The sequence below is a fragment of the Artemia franciscana genome, chromosome 2, assembly GCF_032884065.1.
Source record: "Artemia franciscana chromosome 2, ASM3288406v1, whole genome shotgun sequence".
Classification (NCBI taxonomy): Eukaryota; Metazoa; Arthropoda; class Branchiopoda; order Anostraca; family Artemiidae; genus Artemia; species Artemia franciscana.
Window position 1 is genome coordinate 43,103,256 of NC_088864.1, and position 20,325 is coordinate 43,123,580.

Genomic DNA, 20,325 nt, shown 5'->3' on the forward strand with positions numbered 1-20,325 from the left:
CATCAGATTCAGCGTATCAGAGAACCATGTTGTAGGAGTTTCAAGCTCCTATCTACAAAAATGTGGAATTTTGTATTTTTTGCCAGAAGGCAGATCACGGATGCGTATTCATTTGTTTGGGTTGTTTTTTTTTTTTTTTTTTCAGGGGTGATCATATCGATCCAGTGGTCCTAGAATGTTGCGAGAGGGTTCATTCTAACAGAAATAAAAAGATCTAGTGCCCTTTTCGAGTGACCAAAAATTGGAGGGCACCTAGGCCCCCTCACACGCTAATTATTTTCACAGTCAACGGATAAAAATTTTGAGATAGCCAATTTATTCAGCGTAGTCGAAAAACCTTATAATTATGTCTTTGGGGACGACTTACTCCCTCACAGTCCCCTTGGGGCGGGGGCTACAAGTTATAAACTTTGACCAGTACTTGCATATAGTATTGGTTATTGGGAAGTTTGCAGACATTTTCAGGGGGATTTTTGGGTGAGGGGAGGGGTTGAGAAGAGGGGGATATGTTGGGGGAACTTTGTATCGAGGAATTTGTCGTGGGGGAAGAAAATTTCCATGAAGGGAGCGCAGGATTTTCTAGCATTATTAAAAAAAAAACAATGAAAAAAAATATGAAAAAGTTTTTTCAGCTGGAAGTAAGGAGTAGCATTAAACTTAAAACGAACAGAAATTATTATGCATATGCGGGGCTCATCTCCTCCACCTCACTTTTTACGCTAAAGTATTTTTAGTAATTTCAACTATTTATTCTACGGCTTTTGTGATTCGGGGTCATTCTTAATGAATTGGGACAAAATTTAAGCTTTAGTGCAAAAAGCGAGGTACTAAAGAGGGGGTGAACCGCCTCATATATGTAACAAAAACATGAGAATATAAAAGTTCCTTACGTAGGCTAATTTATAAGTTACGTATATCTTTTACTAATAAAAACATTCGTAAAAAATTAAAAGTTCTAGTTGCCTTTTTAAGTGACCAAAAAATCGGAGGGTAACTAGGCTTCCTCCCCCGCTCTTTTTTTCTCAAAATCATTCGATCAAAACTATGAGAAAGCCGTTTATCCAAAAAAAAAAAAAAAAATACAAATACAAATTTCGTTTTAATTATTCCTCTGCGGAGAGCCAAAATCAAAACATGCATTGATTCAAAAACGTTCAGAAATTAAATTAAAAAAACAAGTTTTTTTAACTGAAAGTAAGGAGCGACATTAAAACTTAAAACGAAAAGAAATTACTTCGTATAGGAAAGGGGCTGCTTCTTCGTCAACGCCCCGCTCTTTACGCTAAAGTTTTTTACTGTTTTAAAAAGAAGAGTTGACAGAAAGAGTCAAACTTTAGCGTAAAGAGCGGGGTGTTGATGAGGAAGCAGCCCCTTTCATAATCGAAGTAATTTCTGTTCGTTTTAAGTTTTAATGTCGCTCCTTACTTTCAGTAAAAAAAAAATGTTTGTTTTTTTAATAAGAGACTAAAGCAAGGTCTAATTTGGGTGCCGTTAAACAGAAACTAGAAACCGGTGGCCAGTCTTTTTAAGTTTGATAGTATTTTGTTTTCTTTTACAATGGACTTGTCAACTTCTCCTTGTTTTTGACAAATTTCTCAGTAGGTTGGCTCCTTCCTATATCCAGTCTATCATTAAAAGCTGTATATAATGTCTGCTTCCTTAACAGTAGTATTCACTTTTTTTCAATATTTCTAGGGGTTTTATTTGTGATTTTGTGTTAATTTAACTCGTTGAACTCTGTAAAATAGTAATATCACCAAGTATTTTGATACTTAGCTAACTAGCGACTAGATAATGAGCTTTTACCAAGGCTATCCCAAACGGTTGCGTGTAATTCATTTTTAGAAATAGAATTACATTTTTTTTTAATTTCACTAAATTCTTACATCTATATATATAAAAATAAGTTGTCTGTCTGTGGATGTGTGGATGGATGTGTGGATGGATGTGTCAGGTGACGTCACCTGAAAAAACTGGATTAGGTGACGTCAAAACTGAAAAAACTAAAAAAAGGCAAAAACTACAAAAAAAACTAAAAACTAATAAAAAAAATAAAAAAGCTAAAAAACTAAAAAAACTATAAAGGTAAAAACCAATAAAAAACTAAAAAAAAAACTGAAAAAACTAAAAAAAGGCAAAAACTACAAAAAAAAACTAAAAACTAATAAAAAAAGTAAAAAAGCTAAAAAACTAAAAAAACTAAAAAAACTAAAAAAAGGTAAAAAACTAAAAAAAATAAAAAATAAAAAAAAACTAAAAAAAAGGAAAAAACTGAAAAATAAGCTAAAATAAAGGTAAAAACCAATAAAAAACTAAAAAAAAAAAGGAAAAAACTAATAAATGACGACACTCAAAGAGAAAGCGACCAGGACAAAAAACTAAAAAAAAAGGCAAAAACTACAAAAAAACTAAAAACTAATAAAAAAAATAAAAAAGCTAAAAAACTAAAAAAACTAAAAAAAGGTAAAAAACTAAAAAAACTAAAAACTAAAAAAAAACTAAAAAAGGTAAAAACTAAAAGAACTAAAAAAGAAAAAAATAAATGACGACACTCAAAGAGAAAGCGACCAGGACAAAAGGAATGTTCGATTAGCAATCAACAAAGCACCGGGACACAGGGAGTATAAATGACGACCAGGACACAAGTAAAAAAAAAAATTAACAAAACTAAAAAGAAGGTAAAAACTACAAAAAAACTAAAAAGAAAAAAAAACTAAAAACTAATAAAAAAACTAAAAAATCTAAAAATCTAAATAAACTAAAAAAGAAAAAAAAGGAAAAAAATAAAGGAGAAAAACAAAACTAAAAAACGAATGTATATACAGACCGGTACACCGGGATACAAATGACGACCGGGACACAGGGAATATAAATAACGACCGGGACACAGGGACACAACTACAACGGGGACACCGGGGGAAACAGGGGGATATAAATGACGACCGGGACAAAAAAACTAAAAAGAAATAAAAACTAAAAACTAATAAAAAAAACTAAAAAATCTAAAAATCTAAATAAGCTAAAAAAGAAAAAAAAAGGAAAAAAATAAAGGAGAAAAACAAAACTAAAAAACGAATGTATATACAGACCGGGACACCGGGATACAAATGATGACCGGGACCCGGGACACAGGGAATATAAATGACGACCGGGACACAGGGACACAACTACAACGGGGACACCGGGGGAAACAGGGGGATAACCTGACAATCTATTTATATGCAAAGACAATGGGACAGCAAAGAATGTTGTATATTCGCAAGTTTTACGTAGTTAAAACCATATATATATATATATATCTATATTCACAGGTGGGACATAGGGACACAACTACAATGGCGCGTAACTATTATGGCGCGTAACGACTTACGCGCGCGGGGGGGCTTGGGGGGGGCGCGAAGCGCCCCCACCAACTAGGTGTTGGGGTGGCGCGAAGCGCCACCCCAACAGCTAGTTTTAAATATAAAGAAGATAAAACTACAAAAAATTTGTACTTGAGGAAAAATCATCTTTAATTCATTTTTAAAAAAAATTACGGAAGTCAACTAACATTTATTTCACAACCAACGTCTAAAACTTTATTTTCCTGCAAATTTGAGCGCAGGCTTTATTCATTATTTTTTTACATCATTTAAGGCTAGTTGGAAAATTAAGAGAAATGTGGTAAAATAAGATCAGAGAAATATGGTACACCGTTGTTTAAAGAAGTAATGATATACTCCAAGGCTGTGTCAAGGATTTTTTTCGGGGGCGGGGGTGGTATTTTTGCTCGGAGGGGTACAGAAACAACTTTACAAAACACATCAAATTTTGTTTATATGAATCGTAGTTACTTTATTACGAGTCAGACGATTTTCCGGAGGGGGTGATTCAAACCTGGTACCCCCCCCCCACCCCCAAGATACGGCCTTAATACAACCGGTCCAAATATTTCCACTGAACCATTACGATTAAAATTCAAACGATTTTTCAAAAGTGAAGAATTGCTTCTGTTATCGAACTCCTCTTCAATAAAACATAGGGAGATCACGCCCTTAAACAGGTAAAATAAGATGAAATTTATTAAGCAAAATAGGTTCATCGCTTGCTATGTTGGACCAAATTTGTAGTTTTAAAGATTATATTCCTTTTTTAAACCTGAGATTTTACGACAAGCCAGCAGCTTTGACCGTTGTTTCAGATCTAAAATTATGATATTACTGAGCATACCGAATTTGTTGCACGGAAAAGTATTCTTCGGTTAGATAACAATCCAACGCAAATTCGAATATACAATTTGGTTAATAGATGAAGCTAAATCTCAGCTACCATTTAGTAGCAAAATGATCGTGTTATGATGAAACATTAAAATTATAAATTGCGGAAAAGTGAAATACCGAAAACTTGCACAGGGAGCATAAACCTTAAGTTTAAGAAAATCCGAAAGAGAAAAAACAGTTAAAACGAAAAACAGGCGATATCAAAGTAATACAAGAACGATATTAAAGGGAAAAAATCATACAGACACTAAAAAATAATACAAAATATCCGCCACAAATTAACAAGAAAAAAAAAATTAAATATAGCAAGGTTTCACTTTAATTTCTTTTTCAAAACTAACATAAAGCGAAAAGTCATACTAAGTAAGTTAATAGAAAAAAACAGGAGAATGGGAGTGAAGGAGAGTAAAAAGTGGCTAAGTGTTATTTAAAAAGCGGCATATAATCAAAGTAAGGAATGACAATAAATGAAACTAAAAAACAGAGGGGGACAATATATTTATTTCAGGAAATATGTTAAGACTTACTGAGATGCTCCACGATAAAGAGGATATAGAATCCCTTCAAAATCTCTCAGTAAGAGCATGAATGGGCAAGTAAGTTCTAGTGGGGTCGTGAAACTTTGAAAAGATATCATCAGTATGGATGTTGAAAATGGAAGACTAAGCAAACCGCGACCAAATACGATTCTTCAGAGTAAATCATATTAGTGAGAAAGGTAACCACTCATACTCGATTTATTTATATTTTGTAGTTTCATAAGGCTACTGCATCTCTTATACAAGCATTGGCACTTTCTTCCGATAAGAACAAGGAATTCTGTGTCATTATCTCCACTGGTAAAACCTCGCTGAGTTCTGTATTTTAAAGTCGGCTACAAAATTTAGAAAATTAATATCAAAGAATTTAAATCGAAATTAGAGGTTTTCCGAAAAATATTTTGCATGAAACAAAAAGTTTTTTTGTGATTTATATTCACAGTTTCTCTGATATAATATTCCCGTGAATGATCTTATGAAATGTATTTTCAGATATTAGGGTACAGATTTTATTATAGAAAGAAATGGGTTGATTCATAAATAATAAAAATAAAAAACCAGAAGCAAAAGGGAGACAAAGATTAATACCACCCAAGTATTTCTAAACGCACTTGAGAATATTTTCCTCTCTAAGTCAAATAATTAAAAAAAAAAAAAAAAGGTTGACCCCCACTAGATGATAGGCGCACTAAAGCCAATGCCTTTTAACGGATCAAACCACAAAATAAAGGATATAACATAGTATATAGTATATATAATATAGTAAAGAAAAAGGCAATAAATTTATTCGTCAATAATCCATGATTATAACTGTCAATATAACTTCTGACCAATATTGTAGGTTCGTGAAAAAGAAAAAAAAAAATACTGGTTGTAAAAGATACCTATTTCTCACCACTTCCCTAGTGACACAGCGGACTTCAGAGGAAATACAAATTAATTTCTTAGTCACGAAGGACATGAACTTTGGAAACTTGGAGAAAATGCAAATTAAAGGACTTACCTGTTGAAGAGCTGTATCGCTTAAAAGATTTTTAAATCCTTTGAGGTTCTGTTCTTTCGCAGCTTTAAGTAGTTTGTATTCCATGTTGAAAATTGAATCTTTAGGAAGTTATTGTTTAACCATCAGCGTATCTAAAATATCATAGAGTTAAAAACATGAAACAAGCAGAATTTTTGTTTAATTTAAATTGTAGACTAAGACCCTAATTTTTCAGTCATAAATAAGAAAAATATACAAAGAAAGAAATGAATAGTGCTTTACTTTTATTCGAGGATATTAGTTGAGCTTTTAAAATCTTTAAAGATTGCTATCGCAACAATTGTCAAACAAACTAGCCAAATGTCCTTGACCAGAATTATTAGAAAGATCTTCAAGTATTCATTTTTTTTTAGTTCTTAAATTTCAAAACGCTAAAAAAAAACCTCATAACTTTCAAAACATACTTCTTAGAGGCTTCAAAGCCTCTTTTCAGACGGACTAGGTTGTTCTCTATACCATTGCAAACGGGTTTAACCCGTACATATTAAAATCAGAGAAATAACGGTAGGTCAAAGAGGTTTTAAAATGTAATTTAAACCTTTTAAAACATATGTCAAAGAAGAAATTTTTCTGAACTGCACAGACAAGCTTGTTTTTTTTATGTTTTTGTAAACATCCATCCTCTTTTTACCAGTATTTATTACTAAGAATTTAGTATTTTTATATCTGGTTATACTAAATAATAGACGGTATGTTTAAGCATATGAAACGACACAAACCTACCGTAAAAGAATAAATAGAATGAAATTTTTGTTCATATCCAAAACATTTATTCAAGTCCATAGATAAGACGAAAGAAGAAGTTAACACTAGAGAATAATGCTGGGAATTACTTTTCATTTCGAGTGTTATTGATCGTCCTGTGGCCAGCTGAGTATTGGTCCAATTGACAACGGCGCTGGTCATTACATCCCTTGGGAACTTGCAGTTCTTTCCTTATCTTAAACTTACACGAAAATACGTCTTATTCCGAGCAATTATGCTCCCAATAAAAATTCATTTTGGCTATTTAATTCTCTATATGATGTAAGTTCTTAGTAAGGTCAGAGTACTTGATTTATTGTGTTTTTTGCCGCACTCAATTATTTTATGAGGTTTTGTGTTTTTTCCCTAATGCTTAGAAAATAAATAAAGCTTTTATTCTTCTGAAATAGCCAAAAAAAAACCTCAAGCAATCCCTTGATTGTATAAAGCTTCTATTGTATTAGTTTAAAACACAGTTTTCTGGTGAAAGCAAATAGCAAAGTTCAAACTCGCCAAACATGCGAATTTAAAAAACTTGTAAACGTGCGAAGATCAAACGCACCAAAATTTTTGTTTCACGACCTATACAAAAAATAGCCATGAAGCTGGGACAAAGAAGCCAACTGGTGATATTTCCCTTAATTTTTCAAATTATGCAAAACTGGGGCTTTCCTGAAAACACAAAACCCAGAAGCAAGATACAAGAATTCTATATTTTCATGCGGTAAAAAATATCAGTAGAATGTCTTTTGTAAATATTTAGTTTTGCATGATCCTACCTGCAAAGGGAAATGTCATCAGTTAGCTCATCTGCATTAGTTTTAAAGACACATTGCTAAACCAATAGACTCTCGAAGCGATAATTTATGGTGGTTTCAGGTTTCAACTTCACTTTTCACTTCCAAATGAAAATCTTCGTTTTATTAAATAGCCTTTGAACGCTTTAGTTAAAAAAAAGTATAAAAGAAATTTGAATAGTTAACATGCATAGCAGTATTTGTTATAGTTTGAAAGAAAAGAGACTAATACGTAGGAGGAAAAAATCACAACTTTTTCTGCCTTCCAGTTGCCACCTAACAATCATAGTTATTATTTCTCTGTTAGTACGTGAAAGTAAGTCTTATCAAAAAAATTAAATGTAGAGGGAGGAGGGAGTTAAAAAGCAAATCGATAGCAATAATCTCCAAAGCCATACAATTTTTGGTCTTGGCACTTGAGAGCGTAGGTTACATCCACTGCGGGTAAGGTCTTTCTCTTCGCATGTTCTATGTGAGTGACATTGTTACAAATGGAGTCAGCAATGTCTAATGTGTTAATTGTGCGGGAAAGACAAAAACAAATAAATAAATAAGGGTGCAGAATAAATAAACAAAATCTAAATAGCCAACTAGGCTAGCGCTTCCGTGTCACTATTTTTAAGAAACCGACAAAACATGGATAAAAACTTAGTTAATAGAATGGTAAATCACTAATTGTAGGTACTTGTGCATTATAGCAACCACTATAAAGAAGTGAAGTTAGGTTAATCATAATGAAATATACCAAAATATGATAGAAATATAATACTGAAGTAAAAGAAAATTATGGAAACCACAACAGAGAATTATGGAAAGCAGGCCACCCATAACGTATTATATTAAATACCTAACCTACTTTATGTATTAAATATTATTATTTATACCTGTATAGTAGATTATCTCTCATAGGCTAAGTTTATTGTCGCTGAGTGCACACAGAGAAACAGATCAAGAAGAACAGTGCACTCGCTATAATACGCAAGTACCTATTTGTAAAAAAGAATAAACATAACTTCAGAAAATTAGTCAAAAACACTATATCCGTTTTACTTTTTAAAGTCAGGTTAATAAACCCTCTTTTCTGTTAAGAAACAAAAATGTTGGCTAGCAAAACTGTCATCTGAAGCTGGAACCGAAAATTTTCATTTTATTATTTTAAAATGCAAAAACTGACTATAGCTGATTCTTTAGAAAACACTTTTCGAAAAGCAGTAGTTGTACTTCAACGAAAAGAAAATGGGCTTGAGAGGGTACCAGCTTCCCTTAAATGTAGGATAATTTCTGTTCACATCCGACACTAATGTCCCTCTACTTCCGTTTCAAACTCGATGTTTTTTTACGGGTATAATGGCTAAGATTTAGAGAAGTAAAATATCATTTCATTCCAGTTTTAAAATCGCAGATAGCTGGAATATTTGTCGTACATATGCAACAAAATTATAATTGTAAAATTTGCAGCGACATATGCAATAAAATTATATTACATAAAAGTTATCTTAATTGTGCATTTATTCTCTTTTTAAAGAATTATTTAAAAACTACAATTGTTTTTATTCACCTGTCACAGGATATTCTCAAGTACACAAGAGTCTGCATTCTTGAAAGGGGGAATTGGGAAGATGGAAACTAAAGAGCTCCTTCATGAGGCTTAATTTGGTAGATTCATGAATATTTTATTTACAGCGCACTTCAGCCTTCTGAACGGACCCAAATGTTTTGGGTAGACGTTTTTCTAACAGTAAAGGACAAAATAAATTTATTGTTATTATCTTCACGGTATGTGATAACCCTTTTCTTACAATTGTACTTTAAATTCTACAGCTCATCAAGCGGAAAAACGTGCAAATATAGGGTATAACCCAAAGACGTTTTGCAATAAGCATAAAATTTTTTTTTATAAAGTATAATGTGACTTAGAAATTCTTACCAGAATGATTGACGCCAGGCAAATTTGTGTTATTCCTTCTATAGCAAAAAATTTGGACTTCACTGTTCCAAGCACAAGACGTTAGTAATTCCACACAAAGCGCGTGCCCATAAGACATGACCCGACCAGTCATTGAGCATGAAACCGAAGCTACCGAAAAGGAAAACCATAAATCACTCATTATGGTTTTGAAATTATGCTTGATTTTGTACTTAATCATACATATCACAGTTACTTTCTCATGTGTAATTCAATTTTATTGAAGCTGTGTTTAGTAGCCTACCATCCTATTTTCTTTAATCTACTATCGGTATAGGTAACTAACTATCATCGATACGATACGAGACTCTATTAGTAAATACAATAATAACTCTTTAATTTACGCATCTACTGCACTGATGGAAAAACATACGTTTTTGTTGGCGTGCACTAGTAAAAAATAACCATTTTCTAATCACACCAAAAAATAACATAGGTAACTAACAAAAAAAAAAGAAAAAAAAAAACTCAATCTCCTTCACAATTTCCCCTCCCAAAAATTGTTATAAATTCAAAAACTCAATATAAAGATGGTGGAAGATTGTAAGATTTTTCAATAGTATATAGTAAATTTATTTTCATAAACTAAGAACATTTTTGCATGTTTTATATTTGCATATATTTATTTGCAACAAAGGAAAAATGAAAGGCTTTCTTTTTGAAAATGGTAAATAAGAACCCACTTAATCAACTCGTTATTAGATATCACCGAGGCACGGTCGTCACAATGAGATGGGTTGGTATAATGCGAGTTGGTGGGACAAGTTTGTTAAAACGGCAGAACAAAGCCGAAAAAGTTATGCAAATATACGGAAGATATTCGGAACATCTGGAGATTTTGAGGGATGATGGAGGAGGATTGAAGGTAGGATAATTGGGGGATATATTAACTGTCAGAAAATCCAACCTTTAAAGAGATTAGTCTTAATTTAATAAAGGAAAAGATTAAAGGGTAACAAGACTGTCAAAAAAAGATCATAGTGTATGCAATATCAAAACAATTATGCTGGTTTGAGTTCCCATTGGAATTTTAGACATAAAAAAACTTTTACCCTCGTAATTACTCACTACATTCATTTTCTACCTTAAAAAAATTGTACGAATTCATGATAAAGTATAATATTATTCATCTACTAGCCTAACAATAACCTAACAATAACACTTTTAGTCAGCTACAACATTGGTTGGGGGGTAGAAGAATCAAATCACAAAAATGCAAGGGAGCAAATATTTTTCCAATCTAAGGGGGAAGCAAATTTGTCATTTTTTCAAAAATACCAGAAAAGGCGTTTTAATTAAAACACAACTGCAGAAATTATTTAGAATCTAGAGGGAAGAATCTAGGAAATGGAAAATGCCATCCCCCTTCAAGTTTTTCGGAAGTAAAAAGAGTTTTAATGGCACTTATATGCATCCCAATTATAAAACAGAAAATATCTTCCCCGCAAAATAACTAAGGCTAGTACTAATCCCTTCAGGGCCGGAAAAAGGGTAATTGGAGTGATTGGGCCCAATCGGGCCCTACGTTTGAAGGGGTCCAGCGCCACGATCAAAATGAACAATTAATTTCCGAAATTGTAAAATGTTCTTAACAATTCCAGTAAGCGTTGCTTCTGGAGAGAGTTCATTTTCAAGGTTAAAACCAATTAAAAAAAACTATGTGATCAAACAGTTCGTGGTAACGAACTGTAGTAAGGAGCGACCCGGCTAAATAGTAACCGAAACTCTAAAAAACGGAATTTTTATAACATTAGTTACATCAAAAGAATCGCATTTTAATACTGATTTAAAATATATGAGTTTCATTAAGGTTAGACTTACCCATCTAAGTTTCAAGCCTGAGAAAATTTGCCTTATTTTAGAAAATAGGGGGAAACGCCCCTTAAAAGTCCTAGAATCTTAACGAAAATCACACCATCAGATTCAGCGTATCAGAGACCTTATAGTAGAAGTTTGAAGGTCGTATCTACAAAATGTGGAATTTTGCATTTTTGCCACAAGACGGATCACGGATGTGTGTTTTTTTTTTCTTTTTTTTCAGGGGTGATCTTATCAACCCAGTGGTCCTAAAATGTCGTTTGAGGGCTCATTATAACGGAAATTAAAAGTTCTAGTGTCCTTTTTAAGTGACCAAAAAAATTAGAGGGCACCATGGCTTCCTCCAACGCTCATTTTTTCCCAAAGTCACTGGATCAAAATCCTTAGATAGCCATTTTATTCAACATAGTTGAAAAATCTAAAAATTTCGTCTTTGGGACGACTTACTCCCCCACAGTCCCCGTGGGACGGGCTGCAAGTTACAAAATTTGACCAGTGTTTACACATAGTAATGGTTATTGGGAAGTGTACAGACGCTTTCAGGGGGATATTTTTGGTTGGGGGGGGGAAGGGTTAAGGGGAGGGGGTTATAAGGGGGGAGCATTCCACGGAGGAATTTGTCATGGGGGAAGAGAATTTCCATGAAGGGGGCGCAGGATTCTTTCAGCATTTTTGTAAAGAGCAATGAAAAAATAAATATGAAAAAGTTTCTTCAACTGAAAGTAATGAGCAGCATTAAAACCAGAAACGAACAGAAATTATTACGCACACGATGGGGTTCACCTCCTCCTAATACTTCACTCTTTACGCTAAAGTGATTTTATTGATTTCAACTATTTGTTCTACGGCATTTGTGATTCAGGGGTCTTTCTTAACGAATTGGGACAAAATTTAAGTTTTAGTGTAAAGAGCGAGTTATTGACGAGGGGGCGAACCCCCTCATATAAGTAATAAAAACATACGAATTTAGAAGTTCCTTACGTAAGTTCGTTCGTAATTTATGTGTATTTTTACTAAAAAAACGTTCGTAAAATTATAAGTTCTAGTTGCCTTTTTAAGTGACCGAAAAATTGGAGGGTAACTAGGCCTACTCCCCCGCTCCTTTTTCTCAAAATCGTCCGATCAAAACTATGAGAAAGCCATTTAGCCAAAAAAAAAATTAATCTGCAAATTTCCTTTTAATTATTCATGCGCAGAGAGCCAAAGTCAAAACATGCATTAATTCAAAAACGTTCAGAAACTAAATAAAAAACAAGTTTTTTTAACTAAAAGTAAGGAGCGACATCAAAACTTAAAACGAACAGAAATTACTTCGATTATGAAAGGGGCTGTTCCCTCCTCAGCGCCCCGCTCCTTACGCTAAAGTTTTTTACTGTTTTAAAAAGGAGAGTTGATAGAAAGAGTCAAATTTTAGCGTAAAGAGCTAAACTATCAAATGATACAAGATCAAATGAACATCCTGAGAAATGTAAATGTACGACGAGTGATAATGAATAACCTAGACCATCAAAAGTGACACGACCAATTCAGGTAACTAAGGCAAAAGGCACTGAAAAAATGTCTTACGCAATGATAAACGAGAATAAAGATACAAAAATGTATAGTTAAAATATTAGCGAAACTGAAAATTAGAACAAGTTAACAACGATATTGAAGAACATAGAAATATGTAATAAAAATGTAAGTGACATCGAGAATCACAACAAAACAAAAACGAAAGTGGAGAACGAAAAAAATATGCGGTTACAAGACATGCGACAATGGGAATCAGAACAAATCAAAACGAAAATGAAGAAAAGATAAATGTGTGGTTGGAAGATGTACGACCGCACGAACAAAGATATATGAAGTTAGAAGATAATCAGAAGCGATAATTACAAGCAACAACAGGAACCAGAACCTGTCAAAGATGAAAGTGAAAAATAAAGAATTTTAGGGGTAGCAGACACGCTAAAGCAAGTATCAAGTATACAAGTGGCGGTACAGTTGTACCTCCATTTATCTGTGGCGGTTTTGGCACCTCCATTTATCATTTGCTTCTCTGATGCTTTCAAACTTTTCCGGAATTTGAAATCCTCTCATTGGTTTTCTATCTGCTTTAATTTTGCGTTCAAACTCCTGGACGAGTGACGGTAAAATCATATCGTTTGAATTGGATTGGAGGGTGTTTTGGCACCTCTATCTATCATTTCTTTCTCTAGCGTTTTCAAACTTTTTCGGAATGTGAAATCCTGTCATGGGTTTTCTGCTTGCTTTGATAAGGCATTCAAACTCCTCGATTAGTTGCGGTACAATCGTATTATTTGATTTGGATTTGAGGGTGTTTTGGCACCTTCATCTATCATTTCTTTCTCTAGCGTTTTCAAACTTTTTTGGAATTTGAAATCCTGTCATTGGTTTTCTATCTGCTTTAATTTTGCGTTCAAACTCCTGGACAAGTGACGGTACAATCGTATCATTTGATTTGGTTTGGAGGGTGTTTTGGCAACTCCATTTATCATTTGCTTCTCTGATGCTTTCAAACTTTTCCGGAATTTGAAATCCCGTCATTGGTTTTCTATCTGCTTTAATTTTGCGTTCAAATTCCTGGACAAGTGACGGTAAAGTCGTATCATTTTAATTGGATTGGAGGGTGTTTTGGCACCTCCATCTATCATTTCTTTCTTTAGCGTTTTCAAACTTTTTCGGAATGTGAAATCCTGTCATGGGTTTTCTCCTTGCTTTGATAAGGCGTTCAAACTCCTCGATTAGAGGCGATACAATCGTATCATTTGATTTGGATTGGAGGGTGTTTTGGCACCTCCATCTATCATTTCTTTATCTAGTGTTTTCAAACTTTTTCGGAATGTGAAATCCTGTCATGGGTTTTCTGCTTGCTTTAATAAGGCGTTCAAACTCCTCGATTAGTGGCGGTACAATCGTATCATTTGAATTGGATTGGAGGGTTTTTGGCACCTCCATCTATCATTTCTTTCTCTAGCATTTTCAAAATTTTTTGGAATGTGAAATCCTGACATGGGTTTTCTGCTGGCTTTGATAAGGCGTTCATACTCCTCGATAAGTGGCGGTACAATCGTATTATTTGATTTGGATTGGAAGGTGTTTTGGCACCTCCATCATTCAATTCTTTCTCTAAGCGTTTTCAAACTTTTTCGGAATGTGAAATCCTGATTGCTTTTTGTTTTTCTTTTTGTGTTTTCTGCTTGCTTTGATAAGGCGTTCAAACTGCCCGATTAGTGGCGGTACAATCATATCATTTGATTTGGATTGGAGGTTGTTTTGGCACCTCCATCTATCATTTCTTTCTCTAGTGTTTTCAAACATTTTCGTAATATGATTTCCTGTCATGGGTTTTCTGCTTGCTTTGATAAGGCGTTTAAACTCCCTGATTAGTGGCGGTGAAATCGTATCATTTGATTTGGATTGGAGGGTGTTTTGGCACCTCCATCTATCATTTCTTTCTTTAGCGTTTTAAAACTTTTTCGGAATGTGAAATCCTGTCATGGGTTTTTTGCTTGCTTTGATAAGGCGATCAAACTCCTCGATTAGTGGCGGTACAATCGTGTCATTTGAATTGGATTGGAGGGTGTTTTGGCCCCTCCATATATCATTTCTTTCTCTAACGTTTTAAAACTTTTTCGGAATGTGAAATCCTGTCATAATTAGAGGTGTTTTGGCCCCTCCATCTATCATTTCTTTCTCTAGCGTTTTCAAACTTTTTCGGAATGTGAATTCCTGTCATGGGTTTTCTGCTTGCTTTGATAAGGCGTTCAAACTCCTTGATTAATGTCGGTACAATCGTATCATTTGATTTGGATTGGAGGGTGTTTTGGTACCTCCATCTATCATTTCTTTCTCTAGCGTTTTCAAACTTTTTTGGAATGTGAAATCCTGTTATGGATTTTCTGCTTGCTTTGATATGGCGTTCAAACTCCTCGATCAGTGGCGGTACAGTCGTATCAATTGATTTGGATTAGGGGTGTTTTGGCACCTCCATTTATCATTTCTTTCTCTAGCGTTTTCAAACTTTTTCGGAATGTGAAATCCTGTCATGGGTTTTCTGCTTGCTTTAATAAGGCGTTCAAACTCCTCGATTAGTGGCGGTACAATCGTATCATTTGACTTGGATTGGAGGGTGTTTTGGAACCTCCATCTATCATTTCTTTCTCTAGCGTTTTCAAACTTTTTCGAAATGTGAAATCCTGTCATAGGTTTTCTGCTTGCTTTGATAAGGCGTTCAAAGTCCTCGATTAGTGGCGGTACAATCGTATCATTTGACTTGGATTGGAGGGTGTTTTGGCACCTCCATCTATCATTTCTTTCTCTAGCGTTTTCAAAGTTTTTTGGAATGTGAAATCCTGTCATGGATTTTCTGCTTGCTTTGATAAGGCGTTCAAACTCCTCGATTAGTGGGGGTACAATCGTATCATTTGATTTGGATTGGAGGGTGTTTTGGCACCTCCATTTATCATTTCTTTCTCTAGCGTTTTCAAACTTTTTCAGAATGTAAAATCCTGTCATAGGTTTTCTGCTTGCATTGATAAGGCGTTCAAACTCCTCGATTAGTGGCGGTACAATCGTATCATTTGATTTGGGTTGGGGGGTGTTTTGGCACCTCCATCTATCATTTCTTTCTCTAGCGTTTTCAAACTTTTTCGAAATGTGAAATCCTGTCATAGGTTTTCTGCTTGCTTTGATAAGGCGTTCAAACTCCTCGATTAGTGGTGGTACAATCGTATCATTTGATTTGGATTGGAGGGTGTTGTTTTGGCACCTCCATCTATCATTTCTTTCTCTAGCGTTGTCGAACTTTTTCGGAATGTGAAATCCTGTCATGGGTTTTCTGCTTGCTTTGATAAGGCGTTCAAACTCCTCGATTAGTGGTGGTACAATCGTATCATTTGATTTGGATTGGAGGGTGTTGTTTTGGCACCTCCATCTATCATTTCTTTCTCTAGCGTTGTCAAACTTTTTCGGAATGTGAAGTCCTGTCATGGGTTTTCTGCTTGCTTTGATAGGGCGTTCAAACTCCTCGATTAGTGGGGGTACAATCGTATCATTTGATTTGGATTGGAGGGTGTTTTGGCACCTCCATTTATCATTCGTTTCTCTGTTGCTTTCATGCTTTTGAGGGACACAGGATGATGTACTTGGTTTTCTACTTTCTCGAAATATTCCATCATTATTTAGGATGTGCAATGGTTTTATTTTGCTACTTGGTGTGAATTGGAAAGCATTGAGGTATCTAAACTTTTCATTCGTTTTTATGACGCTCTTGAGCTTACGTGGACGAAGAATAACTGTTTCCTTTTCTCTGGTTCCTTCTATTTGTTTTTGAAAGTTCTGGACAATGGTCCAAACAGTGTTTTCCTTTATTGGCGCTTCTTTGATTAGTTTAGATGTTGCACCTTCATCAATGCACTCTTTGCTCGCACACAGATTTTCAAATTTTTGTAACAATTTCCATATGGCACCTGTATATTCAATCTTTTTTAAATTACAATATCGAAATTCTTTTGGATACATGGCAGATGTAATAATACTAACAAGCTGTTTCAGTAACTCGCAATATATACTAAAAAAAAACGTCATGAAACTGAGATTTACGTCATAGTAATTATCATGTTTGAGAATACCGTGACTTACGTCAAAATAAACAATAAACTCGTGAAGTTCTTAACTTTATGACGTCATACATTATTACCGGAGATCTTAAGAAATAAATCGTTATTTATTAACGTTACATAAGGCTTTGTTTCTGTGACCATTTATGACCATAGACTACTAGCACCGCTACTGCTAACAACAACTTACTGCAATACCAACCCCCTGAGGCAAACACACCTATACACGCTTCTCCTCTAACACCATCTTCTCACACGCTACCTCTTTTTACCCTCCCAAGAAGTCTCATTTCCCTTAAACCTTTCTTTACGAAACCTCCAACTCCATTAGTCTCCAAAGTCTTATTTGAGAGTTCGCTTGGTAAACACCTTATTTTGGATATAACCTATTAATACAGTGAGCTCAAGCTGGTCTGATTTCCCTATAGACATTTATTGAAACATCATTCATAATCGGATTATTTTCATTTGTTGGCTAATTGATAGTTTTGGTATTTGAGTGCAAATTCCCTTGGGACTTAGTGATTTATTAAGCAAAGAGATTTTCGTACAAGGACTTAAGAACTTGAATATATTTAATGACATATTATCTGCAATAGCCATGTCGGAGAAATTAGTTTGGAATGCGATTTTGAACTTTTTAAATCGTGCTCGAAAAGCTGGAAATAAGAGTGACGAGATAAGTCGTAAAGCATGCGAGTTTTTTACAAAGGACGATATAATCAAGGCTAAGGAGATACTGTGGTCTTCTGCTCACTACACCAATAGAGTGTCAATTAAAAAAAGTGCCGAAGACAATATTAACGAAATGTTAAAGGTACTTGAACTTTGTGAGCAACGTAACGTTGAGCTGCCAGTCTTTGTGATAGTTGAACCTGACGAAGTCCCTATCTGTCCTGGTGAGATAGCTGCGGTAATCACCAGAAAAGTTACAGAAGTTTGTAATAAGCTAGACAATTTCATGAATAAGGACCCTCCCGCCCCCTCGATTGTTCCTACAGTTACTGAAACAAAGCCCTCATATGCAGTGGTACTCAAGAATTTGCCCTCTGACCTCACGAAGTCCGATTTGAGGAAAGACTTTTTGCAAAAAATGTGTGGCAGAGAGTGCTCTAAAATTGTCGAAGTTCAGCCCAGAAAAGATAATTGGCGAGTTGTTACAGCTAGCAAGGCTGATGCAGAAACTCTTGTCGGGGTCTTTCAGAACGGTGATAAATCTCTTTCTGCAACAATCAGGAGCCCCTCTCACCTCGGTATTGCTCGATTTGTCCCCAGCAATATAAATGACGATGAACTTCGCGCACTGATTCCTAAATGTGTCAGTTCAAGACAGATTGGCAACACCCACTCGTTTCGATTGAAATTTGAAACCAAAGTTGATCTTATGAATGCCATAAAAAATCCCCCAGTCATAGATTATGAGAGGATCAAAGTGGCTGAGTATCTCTCCCTCCCGGTAAGATGTTTCAAGTGTCAAGCTTACGGACATATATCCAGTAGCTGCAAAAATGAAGCTATTTGCGCAGTCTGCGGTGACCATGGTCATTCAAGCTCCAAAACATCTCCTTGTCAAAGGCCCAAGAAGTGTGCATTGTGCAAATCACAGGATCATCCCTGTTACAGCTTCAAATGTCCAGTCGCCCAAGGACTTTTAAGTAAAGTTAAGTCAGCATAATGGCTCGAGCCTTAAGTCTCTTATCATGGAATATCAATGGCAAAGTGGTTGACAAAGGCCTAGTCCTCTCTGAACTTTTAAGTACAAATGAAATAATTTTTCTGCAAGAACATTTTTTGTCTCATGAAAGGAAAAATTTACTCAGCATTTCACAGAATTCTTATCTCTTATTTCACCCAGCGAAAATGAATAAGAGCCGTGGCCGACCTTCAGGCGGATTAGCTATTATTTCACAATTTCCCGTCAATCTCCTTGAGTCGAAGGACCATTTCATTGCTGCCGAATTTTCGGACCTAATCTGTATAAACGTTTACCTGCCAACTAATTACTGCTCTTCGCAATCAGAGAATAAATTCATAAATGCTTGCAAAAAGCTAGCGAGTTTTGTGAAGGGAGTTTCAAAGCATCCAAATGCTCGAGTTTTGATTGCAGGAGACTTTAATTGTGACTTAACAGACAGTTCATCGCCAAGAACCCAACTCCTTCTGAATTCCCTCCCCCCTTCCTACTCAGTTGCTGACAAAACAGAAACTTTCACGTTTATTGGTGTCCTGTCAGCGACTTCTAACCTTGATCATTTTATTGCATCTTTCCCCTGTGAAACTGTCGAGGTAATTTGTGATGGCTTTTATTCGGATCACCTTCCAATAAAGTTGAAAATAAATGCTTCATTTCATGCCCCTAAACAGCCAGATAAAAAGTGGTTTTATATAAAAGACTGGAAAGAAGTTAACCGCGAGATGTTTCGTTTTGAATGTGACAGAATATTAAATAAAATAAAAGTGCCCTTTCATTTGTTGTGCACGCGCTCTGGCCTTAGTGAAAAAGAAATAGCCATCGGACTTACCACCTATCTAGCTGAAATTAACCATGCATTAAAGTGTGCTGAAGCTTCAGCTGTCCCGTGCAAGCGTATTAGGAAAGGCTCTCAACTTCAGGGTTGGTCAAAAAACCCTTCCCTTATTTCTGCGTGCGAGTCTTCTAAAATTTGGCTGAATATTTGGAGGGATTGCGGCAGGCCTAAGTCTGGGACTATAAATGGTCTGCGGCTACGTTCTAAACGTTTTTTTGCTAAAGTGTTAAGAAAACATAAGGTTGATCTTATTGAGAAAAACGCTCATAAAATTGCAGAGAACACTTCGAAGCTCTGGAAAAAATTTGAATGCCCTTGTGAACACATTAGTGCAAATAATATTCCTGAGCCTGAGTGGATAAAGCATGAGTTTTCTTCTCCCGATCCTGCTCTTGAGTCAAAATTTGAAAAAGAATTAAGTGCTTGTCTGAAGAAACACGAACCCTCGACATTTATTATTAAGCCAAGTGATGTATCGTTTTATTGTCAAAAACTAAAGAAAAGAAATTCTGCGGGAGTTGATGGAATTACTGCCAGACATTTTGATTATGCAAGTGCTCTTCTTTTTAATCATTTATCTCTACGTTTTCAAATGTCTATTGAAAACGGAGTTGTTCCTTTTCAATTTACAGTTGGTCAAATAACCCCTATCCCGAAAAAAGGCAAAAAGGATTTTACTTCGTGTGATTCGTTCCGACCTATAACAGTTTCTTGTACTATTTTTAAATTGTTTGAGTCAGTTATTTTGGATGAAATTGTTTCTAAATGTTATGTCCCACCCCACCAGTTTGGTTACCAAAAAGGTATTAGCCGGGAGCATGCCCTTTTTGCTTTAATGAATGTTCTTGCTGATGCAGAAAGAAGTAGATCCCATATTATCCTTTGTGCTTTAGATGTTGCTCGTGCTTTCGACTCTTTTACTTTTTCCCAAGTTTTATTTGAAGCGTATAAAAGAGGGGTAAATTTTTGTATAGTGAAGTGCCTTCTGTATATGTACCATCACCTTAA

General features: G+C 35.0%; 1 protein-coding gene across 3 annotated transcripts in view; it reads right to left on the reverse strand.

Annotated features, from left to right (window-relative positions):
* Positions 1 to 9,431, reverse strand: part of LOC136042116 (transient receptor potential cation channel protein painless-like) — a 62,246-nt gene extending 52,815 nt beyond the window's left edge. The window contains exons 1-2 of one of the 3 annotated variants that reach the window (XM_065727018.1): positions 9,309 to 9,431; positions 5,802 to 5,932 (exon numbers count right to left, since the gene is read on the reverse strand). In XM_065727018.1, coding sequence (XP_065583090.1) covers positions 5,802 to 5,885 — 84 coding nt within the window. In that variant the 5' untranslated portion in view covers positions 5,886 to 5,932; positions 9,309 to 9,431. Of the gene's footprint in view, positions 1 to 5,801; positions 5,933 to 6,563; positions 6,768 to 9,308 lie in introns of those variants that run through there. The other 2 variants (XM_065727035.1, XM_065727027.1) reach the window with 2 other exon arrangements.
* Positions 9,432 to 20,325: the final 10,894 nt, after the last annotated feature.